This window comes from Molossus molossus, unplaced genomic scaffold, assembly GCF_014108415.1.
Source record: "Molossus molossus isolate mMolMol1 unplaced genomic scaffold, mMolMol1.p scaffold_m16_p_9, whole genome shotgun sequence".
NCBI lineage: Eukaryota > Metazoa > Chordata > Mammalia > Chiroptera > Molossidae > Molossus > Molossus molossus.
This window is the reverse complement of record NW_023425403.1, coordinates 99,504,259-99,517,804: the sequence shown is the minus strand read 5'-3', so window position 1 is coordinate 99,517,804 and position 13,546 is coordinate 99,504,259. Positions and strand designations below refer to the sequence as shown.

At 35.1% G+C, this 13,546-nt stretch overlaps 1 protein-coding gene across 2 annotated transcripts in view; it reads left to right on the top strand.

Moving 5' to 3' along the window:
• The window catches only part of COG6 (component of oligomeric golgi complex 6), a 147,646-nt gene that overhangs the window by 102,787 nt on the left and 31,313 nt on the right, over positions 1 to 13,546 (top strand). For both annotated transcript variants that reach the window (XM_036249983.1, XM_036249984.1), the window contains 4 exons: positions 1,256 to 1,387; positions 1,873 to 2,040; positions 5,799 to 5,906; positions 7,265 to 7,318. In XM_036249983.1, the coding sequence (XP_036105876.1) occupies positions 1,256 to 1,387; positions 1,873 to 2,040; positions 5,799 to 5,906; positions 7,265 to 7,318 (462 nt within the window). The remainder of the gene's footprint in view (positions 1 to 1,255; positions 1,388 to 1,872; positions 2,041 to 5,798; positions 5,907 to 7,264; positions 7,319 to 13,546) is intronic.

The following is a 13,546-nucleotide window of genomic DNA, read 5'->3' as shown; positions in this document are numbered from 1 at the left end:
ATTCATGGTTGACAATCTGTTTCTTTCAGCCCTTGCATGTTTCAATCACTGCCTCAGGTCTCCATGTTTTCTGATTAGAAATCAGCTGTTAATCTTATTGAGAGTCCTTTGTTCATAACACGCTCTCTCTCTTAATACTTTTTATATTCTCTGTCTTTTGACAGTTTGATTATGATGTGTGTCAATGTGGATCTATTTAAATCTATTTTGCTGGGAATGCATGAACTTAGAAATTTAGATAGATTTTTACAAATCACATGTGTGAAGTCTTCTGCCAATATTTATTCAAATACTCTTTTTGAACCCCCTCCTTCTTTTGAGATTCCTATTTTACTTATATTGTTAATAGTGTCCAATATGTCTCTGAGGCTCTTTTAATTTGTTTCTTTTTTTTTCTGTATCTCAGATTGTATAATTTCAATTGACCTGTATTTGAAGTCACTAATTATTTATTCTGCCTGCTCAAATCTGTTGTTGGTTTTCTATAGCAAGTAGGGATAATGAACTTGGCATATATTTCAGTTAGTAAGTGCCAGGTACTCTATTTATTAATTCAGATGCAACAATTCCATTTAATTCTTACAGAATAACTCTGAAACTGAAGTTAAATAATTTTTACAAGGACTTACAGCTAGTAAGTGGTAGATCCAAAATGTAAAGTTAGTAACAAAAATAAATTAATTAAAAAACAAACAAAATGTAAAGTTAATCTTAACTCCAGAGCCCAAGATTTTATACTATTTCTGAGAAGTGGGTAGCCCATGGACTAGTCTCCTGAAAATTGTCGGGGGTGTTTGTTGAAAGATGGGCTCCTAGACCCCAAACCTATATGTATAGAACAAAAATCTTTGAGATTTGGGCCTTAGGTTGGGTGATAATTTTCAATTATTGCTAGGAAGTGCTGTCTCTTGATTGCTTTTCCTTGTAACTTGTCCTAAAAAACAAAGCAGTAAGCCATTTCAAATTCGTATAAAAATATAATTACACAATTCAATGAACACTAAATTTTCTCACGTTTTTTAAAAACTTTAGTAGTACAAATTCTTCTAATTGTGATATATTAATTCTGAGATAATCTAACAAAAAACTTTGTGTCACTTTCTGTGTTGATTAGGATAATATATAATAAGCTATTGCTAAATTATTGATTTCCTAATGTGCTAGCCAATGCTTTACAACTTTTGTATGTACTTTATTGTGAACTGGCATTTATTTATACCTTAAAATTTAGTGGACAAACCATGCCTTCTTTTAGGTTGAACTCCCACCACCTGATCTTGGACCAAGTTCTGCATTAAATCAGACACTTATGTTGTTGCGTGAAGTTTTGGCATCTCATGATTCTTCAGTAGTACCGTTAGATGCCCGTCAAGCTGATTTTGTGCAGGTATGTTGTAAATTTATTTTTAATCATTGGTTATTACAGTCGTCCCTCACCACTTCGTGCTTCGACTTTTGTGTCTTCACTCTATTGCAGTTTTATCAATAAAATAAAGAATCCTACTTTGCAGAAATTAATTTATCGTGGTAAAGTCTGGAACTGATTAACCACGATAAACGAGAGCTGACTGTACTCCTTCATTGTAAATTCTGTTAAAATTCTGGTATTTTATGACATATATTTTGACAGACCTCATTGATTTTTCCTTCAAATATTAAATCAGTCCTCTTTAATTTAAAAAGTACTCATTCAATGATGCTCATTTTAAAAACTATTCTGATTATTAGACCGTTTAATCTTTTTTCTTATACTATTCTATAAGTTGACCCCCTTCAAATTAGTTTAGCATTAATTCTGAAGTGTCATTAACCCAGGCCTGTATCACTGATTGGGAATTAAAGAATACATTTTATTTTATTTTTCACTTATAGGTTTTATCATGTGTCTTGGATCCTCTCCTTCAGATGTGTACTGTATCAGCCAGCAATTTAGGCACAGCTGACATGGCTACTTTCATGGTTAATTCACTATATATGATGAAGACAACATTAGCTCTATTTGAGTTTACTGACAGACGTCTGGAAATGCTACAGTTTCAGGTTAATTTTGCTGTAAAATGACTGTTCACTGTGATGGAATCTTTTTTCTATATATGATCTCAGTTACTAGCTTTATACCCTAATTCCTTTAAACTCTTTGTTATAGTCTGATGGTAGCCCACCCCCCACACACATTCGGTATTTCAGTTTTCTTTTTGAGGAGTCAGAACAAGATAGTATATTCAAACCGTAGTATGTGATGGTACAATAAAGCTTTTCTGATTAATTAGAACAGTTATTCTGTATGCAGATTTCAGTTTTTGAACTGTGAATAATAATATGCTGTTTTTTTCAAGCTGTAAGGCTAGTGCAGAAGGTGTTACAGAAGACATACATTTTTATTTGTGTGTAAACCAGTGCTAGGCAAAACATTACAATTTGTTACACCAATCACTCTAGTCCTTAAACCAAATGGTACCACCTCGGTATTTATAAAATGGCTAAAACAAAGCCTTGTAGAAAATTTATGGAAATACTTGGGTTTTGGTTTTGAAATAGTGGTAGATATGAACTATTGGTAGATACAGTTTTTTAAAAGCTCCGAATGCTGTGTTAGCACAGTATATAAAGAATTTGGCAGTGACTATGTTAAAACTTCATTTGTAAAGGTTGGGGTTTTCTGAGGAATGAGTGATCCATCTAAATTTATGATATTTTTTATTAAAAAATATAAAACATCTGTAACAAAAATAAATTAATAAAAAGGAAATATGAAGTATGATTAATTTTTCTTTCGTGCATAATGTTTTATATAAAATTAATTCAATTCTTTTTTTAAAAAATTAGTTTTTACTGTAATTACCACTAATTCAACTATAACTTCTTCAATTTGTCTAAATCTTTTTCAAGATATTTTGTCAAGATCTTTTTCAAGTGTTCATCAATCTGTTTCATTGCCAATTACCTGCATTTCTTAAATATTCATAGACATTTGTTTTGCATTTCAAGGGAACAGACCCACTGTGTAAGTGATTCTTAAGTCTGCACTTACATTATGCTTGTTGATAGCCTGTTGACCAGTGCTAGTGGCATGGACCAGCCCACAGTCAGTATGCAAAAGGACTACACAAGGATGTGGATATTAGAGGACATGGTTTAGTAGGCCCCTGCAAAGTAGCCGTTTACCTTGTTGACTAAAAGATCCTTGATTTCCAGACCTATTCTATTAATCCTGTTAATTTTCTTCTACTCTTATTCTACTCTTAGCTTTGTTTAGTGTTTCAAGTAAGAAATCCAAGCTAGTCTGTTTCTTTTCTTTTTTTTTTTAATCCTCACCTGAGGATATTTTTCTGTTTATCTTCAGATAGAGTGGGAAGGAGGGAGAGGAAAGAAAAGGAGAGAGAGAAACATCGCACATGAGAGGGACACATTGACTGGTTGCCTCCCACGTGACCCCAGCCCTGGCAGGGGACGAGCCACAACCTAGGTAGGTGCCCTTGGCCGGAATCAAACCTGTGACTCATTGGTCCGCAGGCTGATGCTCTACCGCTGAGCCAAACTGGCCAGGGCTCGCTCTTTCCTCCCCTTCCCCTTCCCCTTCCCTTCCCCTTCCCCTTCCCCTTCCCTTCCCCTTCCCCTTCCCCTTCCCCTTCCCCTTCCCTTCCCCTTCCCCTTCCCCTTCCCTTCCCCTTCCCCTTCCCCTTCCCCTTCCCCTTCCCCTTCCCCTTCCCCTTCCCCTTCCCCTTCCCCTTCCCTTCCCCTTCCCCTTCCCCTTCCCCCTTCCCCTTCTTTCTTTCTTTCTTTCTTTCTTTCTTTCTTTCTTTCTTTCTTTCTTTCTTTCTTAAATATGTTTTTGTTGATTTTTTTAGGGGGAGAGAGAGAGAAACATCAATGTCAGAGAGAAACATCATTGGCTGCCTCCTGCACACCCCCTACTGGGGACTGAGCCTGCAACCCTGGCATGTGCCCTACCGGGAATTGAACCCAGACTTCTCAGTCCACGTGATGACGCTCAATCCACTGAGCCACACTGGCCGGGCATCTGTTTCTTTTTTGTTTGTGGTAATCTGTTCTATCTATCTGGAAGCTTGTAAGCATTTTCCTTTGAGTTTTCTCAGGATATTTTTTGGTATGTCTCTATTTTTCTTATTTTCATCTTGGACTTTTCAGAGCCATTTGAATCTGAAGATTCAACTCGTTTTGCTCAATAAAGATTTTCATTATCTTTAATTAATTATTACTTTTCCATCTGTTACTTTTTATATTCTGAAGCTCCTGTCCTTATTTGGCTCTATCTCTTGAATCTGTCTTCTAATTTCTTTTTTTCTTTTTTTATCCTCACCCGAGGACATTTTTCCATTTTTTGTTCAGACAGAGTGGGAGGGGGAGAAAGGAAGAGAGAGAGAGAAACATCGACATGAAAGGGACACATTGAGTGGCTGCCACCCACACAACCAACCAGGGTCGGGGACAAACTGCAACCGAAGTACACGCCCTTAGCGGGAACTGAACCCCAGTCTCTCTGGATTGCAGGCCGACGCTCTAACTGCTGAGCCAAACCGGCCAGGGCTCTTCTAATTTCTTTTTAAACCTCTTGACTGTAACCTATTTCTCTGATGTTTATTCTGTGTTACTGTTCTTCCATTTTTCTTTCAGATACTAATTTGGTTCTTATCAGTAACTCTTTCATTAAATATTTCTATTTGCAAATCTTGTTTTTCTTTGATTTCCAGTATATCTAGTAAGTAAGAACTCAAATTTTGCTTTCTTGGGCATTCACTTAAATAAAATAAAATACTCTGTCTTTTAGTAGTGTTACTTTAGGAAGAGATACCTGTTCTGGTTATTCAGATGGGTTTCCTATTAGAACCTACTCATCTCTTTTAAGTCAGTTGTAAATGTTTTAGGGAGAGCAGGGTCAGCTATTGGAGTTATTCCGGCAAAAGCAAGCATTCAGATGGTAACAGCACAGCTAGTAGTATACTGTGTCATTGGCAAACAAACTGGTAAAACTGAGGGAACTTTCTGGTGAGGAATAGATGGAAGACTTCCAAACTCTCAGGCCTGTACTAGTAAAAATAAGGGAGCATCAAATTTCTTTCCACTAGGGAGTACTTCAACCCAGTACAGTAGTTGCCTTGTGTGGCTTCTGCCTCCATTAGTATTAGGTGACTTCTCAAAGATAGCCCAAAGCAGATGAGCACACACAAGTCATTTCTACTAGCTGGGTCTTAGGCAGTTATTGAACCTGAAACCTTTGACGGACTTTCTTTTGGGTCTTCAGCTTTCCCCTTGTTGTCACAGACCTGCTTTCTCCTCAGGAGAACTTGCTGCATAAGCCCGAATGGGATTTACTTCAGGCTTATCCAGAATACATATTTCGTTGGTTGAGTCATTCTGGCATGTTGGGAGGGTGAGGGAGTGAGGAGGTTAGGAATGCCAGGCCCTTATCTTCCCGGAATTCTTACTGTTTTTTTACATTGTTGCTTGTTAGTGGTTTTGTTTGTGTTTTGCTTACTACCAGCTTTTAAAAGAGTTGAGAAGCAACTCAAAAATTTTGTCTAGTGGCTAGTCTTGGAATCCCCTTTGATTATCATTTTGTAAAATAAGAATTTACCTCTTTTTTGTAGAAGGACTTTCTCTTTAGGGGAAATAAGTGCCTTTGTTCCAGAAATAATCCCTGTGCCCTATAACCTGGTCTTAGAGCCACTTCAAGGAACAGTCCCATTGTGAAGAACTAAAACTAAGTAGTCTACTTCTACTCTCATCAGTCTTATAACTCTCTTAAAATACTTTCTTTTTATCATGTTTTATTTTAGATTGAAGCACATTTGGACACACTTATAAATGAGCAAGCTTCTTACGTTTTAACTAGAGTAGGATTGAGTTACATCTATAACACCATACAGCAACATAAACCTGAACAGGTAAGCATGTGGATGTTCCTAATTAGAGAAATATATTAGTTTAGAGTATGGGTTCTAGAGCTAGACTTTTGTTTGAATCTTGGCTCTGCCACTTAATAGCTATTTTTTACTTGGGAAATGACGTGTCTCTCTGTTTTGTCTTCTGTAGATTGGGGATAATGTGTGTTTCATAGTGTTGTTCTAAAATTAAGGTGCTACATTTATAGTTCTTAGATGATTACCAGTGTCCCAAACTCCAAAGTATTCTTTTTATTACAGACAGTTTGGGTAAAAGTAAAGAGAACATATAAAAATTAGTCTAAAATATATACATAATATTCATTCTGGGAAAATTTTTATAGTCCTATATCACTGTCAGTTAATTGAATGTATGAATTAACAATGGTTGTCATCCCCTTTTTAATTTAGCAAATCATGATGTATTACTTTGGAAAGGTAAAGACTTCTGGGGCCAGCTTGTGATCTTATTTAGTTATAGAACTCCAGTAGAAATAGATAACGGAGTGGTAGGAACCCTTGGAAACTAGGTAAACATCTTTCATTAAAAAGCAGAAAACTCTCACCCTGGCTGGTTTGGCTCAGCAGTTAGAGCATCGGGCCACAGACCAAAAATGTTGAGGGATCTATTCCCAGTCAAGGGCATCTACCTGGGTTGCAGGTTTGATCCCTGGCCTTGGTCAGGGTCATGCAGGAGGATCAATTGATGTCTCTCTCTCACATCAATGTTTCTCTCTCTCACTTTTTCTCCCTCCCTTCCACTCTGTCTAAAAATCAATGGAAAAATGTCTTTGGGTGAGGATTAACAAAAAAAAAAAAAAAGGAAGAAAGGCAAAGAACTTTTATAAATGATATTAACATGAAGACTGTTTTAAACCCCAGGAATTCTTAAATGAAGCTGTCAAAAATCACAAGTTCTAAATTTTTTCTTTTGATAAAGTAGTAAGCAAATTTCTACCAGAAGGAACCAATTCTGTTGTGTTTTTATACTATCTAAAATTGTCAAAGTTTAACAAAAGCCTCCATGTCTCATTACCATTTCTAAGTGCCTCATTGCCTTTTTTTGTGTTTGTTTTGCTTATGAATAAGTCTGAGATATCCTGGTTTTTCTATTGTTAATAAACATACATGCTTTTTACTTCCTCCAATATTATTGAGTGCCTTTCTGCTTCTTATACAAAAATGAACAAATTATGGTCCCTACTCTAATTGAGGTTGAAGAGATGACACTTGAGTTCTTGGGAAATAAGCTAAATTTCCCATTGTGGGCAGTTTACTAATGGATTATATTTTATAAATGAACTGAAATGCATAGCATGCTTTTTACAGCTTGTTTCTTTTTCTTTCTTTTTTTTTTTTAGGGTTCTTTAGCTAATTTTCCCAACCTAGATTCTGTGGCACTGAAGGCTGCAATGGTAAGTACATCATAATGGATTTCAATATAGGTGTCCTTACGGAACATTGTTCTGTTTAAAATTTTATGTTTCAATTACAATTTACATATAATATTATTTTGTATTAGTTTCAGGTGTATAGCACAACAATTAGATAATCATATACTTTACGAAGTGACCCATCTGATAATGCAGGTACCCACCTGGCACCATACATAGTTATTACACTGTTACTGATTATATTTCCCTTGCTGAACTTTAGATCCCATGAATATTTTATAACTACCAATTTGTACTTCTTAATCCCTTCACCTTTTTCAACCAGCTCCCAACACCCTCCCCTCTGGCTACCATCAGTCTGTTTTCTGTATCTGAGAGCCTGTTCCTGTTTTGTTTGTTCATTTATTTTGTTCTTTAGATTCCACATATGAATGAAATCATGTGGTATTTGTTGTTTTCTGTCTGATTTATTTTACTTAGCATAATACCCTATAAATCCATCCATGTTGTTGTAAGTGGTAAGAGTTTTTTTTTTCTTTTTTATGACCAAGTAATATGCCATTGTATATATGTACCATGACTTTTATTCATTCATCTATTGATGGGCATTTGGGTTAGTTCCATATCTTGGCTATTGTAAATAACACTGCAGTGAACATAGGGGTGCATATATTCTTTTGAATTAGTGTTTGGGGTTTCTTCCATTGTATACCCAGAAATAAAATCACTGGGTCATAAGGCAGTTCCACTTTTATTTTTGAGGAACCTCTATACTGTTTTCCATAATGGCTGCACCAATATGTATTCCCACCAACAGTGCGTGAGGGGGTTCCATTTTTTCCACATCCTCACCAACACTTGTTTTTTGTTGATTTATTGATCAGAACCATTCTGATAGGAGTGAGGTGATATCTCATTGTGGTTTTAATTTCCATTTCTCTAATAACTAGTGACATTGATCATTGGCCATCTGTATGTTGTTGTTTTTGGAGAAGTGTCTCTTCAGGCCTTCTGCCTTTCTTTAATTGCATTACATGGGTTTTGTTTTTTGCTTTTGGTGTTAAGTAGTATAAGTTCTTCATAAATGTTGGATATTATTCCCTTATCAGAAATATGATTGGCAAATATCTTCTCCCATTCATTAGGTTCTCTTTTCATTTTGTTGATGTTTTCCTTTTCTGTGCAAAACCTTTTAGTGTGATGTGGTTCCATTTATTGTTTTGTTTCTCTTTCTGGAGGAGATATGTCAGAAAAAATAATGCTAAGAGAAATGTCAGAGATTTTACTTTCTATTTTTTCTTCCAGGAATTTTATGGTTTCAGTTCTTATATTTACATCTTTAATCCTTTTTTTTTTTTTTTTCAGTATATGGTGTAAGAAGTGGTCTAGCTTCATTTTTTTTTTTTTTTGTATGTAGTTGTCCATTTTTCCCAGCACCATTTATCCCATTGTATGTTCTTACCTCCTTTGTCATATATTAATTTGTCATATAGGTATGGCTCTGTTCTCTTCCATTTATCTGTGGTTCTGTTTTTATTCCAGTACCATACTGTTTTGATAACAGTACTATAGTTGGATATCAGGTAGCACATAAATTTTAGGATTATTTGTTCTAGTTCACTGAAAAATGCCATTGGTATTTTCATACAGATTGCATTGTATCTATAGATTACTTTGGGTAGTCTGAACATTTTAATGATATTAATTCTTCCTATCCATGAGCACAGTATACATATGCTTACATTTATTTGTATCTTTTTCAGTTTCTTTCTTCAGTGTCTTATAATTTTTGGAAAATAGGTCTTTTACCTCCTTTGTTAGATTTATTCCTAGGTGTTTTATTTTTTTATGTAGTTGTAAATGGGATTGTGTTTTTGGTTTCCCTTTCTGATAGTTTATTATTGGTGTATAAAATTTCAACAGATTTTTGAATATTTATTTAAGTCTGTTGCTACTTTCCTGAAAATACTTATCAGTTCTAGTAGTTTCTTGGTGGACTTTTTTGGGTTCTCTATGTACAATTCCATGTTACCTTAAAATGACAGTTTTACTTATCCCTTTCCAATTTGGATGCTTTTTATTTATTCTTCTGGTCTGATTGCTGTGGCTAAGACTTCCAATACTATGTTGAATTAAAGGAATAAAAGTGGACATCCCTGTATTGTAACTGATCTTAAAGGGAAACACTTTTAGTTTTTCCTTGTTTAGCATATGGTGGCTATGGGTTTGTCATTTATAGCCTTTATAATATGGAGGTATGTTTTCTATATTCCCACTTTGCTGAGAATTATTCTCATAAATGGGAAATGGGTGCTAGATTTTGTCAAATGGTCTTTCTGTATCTATTCTTACAATCATATGATTTTTATCCTTTGTTTATGTGGTGTGTCATATCAATTGATTTGTGGATATTGAATCATCCCTGTGTCCCTGGAATAAATCCTACTTGATCATGGTGGAATCATCTTTAGTGTATTGCTGGATATGGTTTGCTAGTATTTTCTTGAGGATTTTTGCATCTATATTCATCAGAGATATGGGCCTATAATTTTCTTTCCTTGTAGTATTACTACCTGGTTTGGGAATTAGGATAATTCTGGCCTTGTAAAATAAGCTTGGCAGTTTTCCTTCCCTCAAGCTATTTTTTGGAATAGTTTGAGAAAGACAGGTGTTAGGCAAATTTTACCAAATATCCAAAAAAACAAAACAAAACAAAACAAAAAACCCCAAAACTGAGAAACTATTCATTACAGCACTTTTTTTTTCTTGGAAACTTTTTAAAAATTTTTTTATCACTGCTTCTGTTTTGCTGATCATTATTAGTTTCTCCAGATTTCTTTATTTCATCTTGGAAGATTGAATGTTCCTAGGTATTTATCCATTTTTCCAGATTTTTTAATTTTTTACATATAATTGTTCACATTATTTCTTTTTATTTTTTTTCTTTATTGATTTTTAGAGAGAGAAGAAGGGAGAGTGAGAGAGAGAGAGAGAGAGAGAGAGAGAAACATCAATGAGAGAGAACATCAATTGGCTGCCTCCTGCATGCCTCCCACTGGGGATCAGGCCCACAACCTGGGCATGTGCCCTGGTCGGGAATTGAACTGGCAACCTCTTGGTGCATGGGTTGATGCTCAACCACTGAGCCACACTGGCTGGGCATATTATATTTTTTATAATCCTTTAATCCTTTGTATATCTGTGATGTCTGTTTTCAATTGTCCTATTTCATTTCTGATTTTATTTACTAGGCTTTTCTTTCTTCCTCCCCCCTTTTTTTTTTTTTTTTTTTTTTGATGAGTCTGGTTAAAGTTTTATTTAAAGTACCGTTTATCTTTTTAAAGAACCAGCCTTTGGTTTCACTGATTTATTATTTTATTTTTTAGACTCTCTTGTTTATTTTTATTCTGAACATCATTATGTCCTTTCTACTCACTTTGGGCTTTGTTTGTTGTTCATTTTCTAATTTTGGGGGTATAAGTTTAGATTGAGATTTTGTTTTCTTGAGGTAGGCCTTCATAGCTGTGCATTTCCCTCTTAGGACTGCTTTTGGTTGTTTTTATTTTTATTTGTCTCAAGGTATCTTTTATTTCTTCCTTGATCTCATGGTTAACACATTCGTTGTTTAATAACATGTTACCTCCATTTGTTTGTGTGTGTTTTTTTCTTGTAATTTACGTATAGTTTCATACCATTGTGTTGGAGAAGATACTTGACATGATTTCAGTTTTTTAAATTTATTGAGACTTGTTTTGTGGCTTAACATGTGGTCTGTCCTAGAAAGTGTTCGTGTTCCACATGCACTTGAAAAGAATGTATATTCTGTTTTCATGTGAAATACTCGAAGAATATCAATTAAATTTAGCTTGCCAAATGTGACATGTAAGGCCCTCTTTTCCTTGTTGATTTTCTGTCTGAATGATTTGGCCATTGAAGTAAATGGGATGTTAAAGTCCCCTACTATGACTATTAATATTGCCCTCTTTATGCCCATCAAAAATTTCTTTCTTTCTTTTTTTGTTTGTTTATCCTCACTCAAAAATATTTGAATATTTTTCCATTAAATTTTTTAGAGAGAGTGGAAGGGAGTGGGGAATAGAGAGAGATGTGAGACACATTGATTGGTTGCCTCCTACACGACCCCAACCAGGGCTGGAGATCGAGCCTGCAACCCAGTTATGTGCCCTTGACTGGAATCAAACCCACAAACATTCAGTCTGCTCAAACCTCTGAGCCAAACCAGCAGCGCAAAATTTTCTTTTATGTATTTAAGTACTCCTATATTATGTCCATAAATGTTATAAGGATTATATTCTCTTGTTGGATTGGTCCCTTTATCCTTCTTTGTCTCTTATTGTAGCCTTTGTTTTAAAGTCTATTTTGTCTGATGTAAGTATTACTAACTGAGCTTTTTTTGTTGTTTTCATTTGCACGAAATGTCTTTTTATATCCCTTTACTTTCAGTCTGTGTCTTTCGATCTGAGGTAGATCTTTTGTAGACAGCATATGTATGGGTCTTGTTTTCTTACTCATTCAACTACCCTATGTCTTTTGTTTGAAGCACTTAATCTGTTTACATTTATTTTATTTTATTTATTTTTTATTTTTTTATTTTTTATTTTTTATCCTCACTCGAGGACATTTTCTCATTTTTTTGTTCAGGTAGAGTGGGAAGGAGAGAGAAGAACAGAGAGAGAGAGAGAAACATCGATGTGAAAGGAACACATCGAGTGGCTGCCACCGCACGACCGACCAGGGCCGGGGACAAACTGCAACCGAGGTACGCGCCCTTAGCGGGAACCGAACCCGGGTCTCTCAGGACCGCAGGTCGACGCTCTAACCGCTGAGCCAAACCGGCCAGGGCTTATTTTATTTTTTAATCCTCAAGGATTATAACCTAAGGACATATTTTTATTTATTTTAGAGAGGGAGAGGAAGGAAGAGAGGGAGAGAGACACAGAGAGAGAGAGATTGATGTGAGAGAGAAAAATTGATTGGTTGCCCTAACTTGTGATTAAACCCGCAACCCAGGTATGTGTTCTGACCAGAAGTAGAACCCATAACCTTTTTGGTGTACAGAACTACCTACACTCCAACCAACCAACCTAGCCACCCCGCTGGGGCTAATCCATTTACATTTAAAGTAGTTATTAATAGGTACATATTTATTTACATTTTATTATTTATATTTATGTTTTTTTCTTCTTAAAGAAGTTTCTTTTACATGTCTTATAATATTGGTTGGTTGTTGATGAACTGCTTTAGCTTTTTCTTGTCTCAGAGGCCCTTTATTTCTCCTTCAATTTTAAATGATATCCTTGCTGGGTAGAGTAGTCTTGGTTATAAGTCCTGGCTTTATATTATTTTGAATATTTTGTGCTAATTCTTTCTGACCTGAAAAATTTCTGTTGAGAAATCACATGGCAGTGTTAGGGGAGCTCCCATATAGTTAACTAACTGTATTTCTTGTGCTGCTTTTTGGAGCATTATTCTTAATATATTTTTCTTTTTAATTATTTTGTCTTTGGTGGTATTTTTTATCTCTTGATGTGCTGTATTCACACTGGCTCCAATAATAATGATTGCACATGTGTTCCTTCTACTAAGGAGGTCTGACCAAGACATGCATTTGTAGTAATATTCTATCATACTCTAGTAGACTCTTTATTTCTGTTTAGATTTTTTTCATTTTCAGAGTTTTACTGCTAATCTAATGGAGAAACAGGAGGGACACATACAAGAAATTAAGCTGTATATCATTCTAGATTTTCTATTTATTGTCAGTGATCTTCAACTTCTTCCTGAGATGATATCTGAAATTGGATTCCAGTATTAAAATAATATATTAGCCTTTAGAGTCAGACTCATCTTATTCTCCACATTATTACCTTTCAAGTGAAGACCTGGCTTCCACATCCCTTTCTATATAAACACCACTTTTTGCAGTGTGTCCATATCTTAAGTATATTTTTTGTATGTATATATATATATATATTCCTCAATTGGATGATGCTTGTTTAGCCCTCATAGGATGATCCCTTTTGGAAGCTTTATAATAATAACACTACTAGTAATAATACCAAGTATGAATAACAATAGCCATTAACTTTATTGTGCCTGCTATGCATTTTTCATGTTAACTCTTCAATCCTCCTAACAACCTGTTCAACTCAGTACTTATGCTCTTGACTACTATACTATATAACCTACCCTAAGTGTTTAAATACTCATATTCACTACCACAATAGT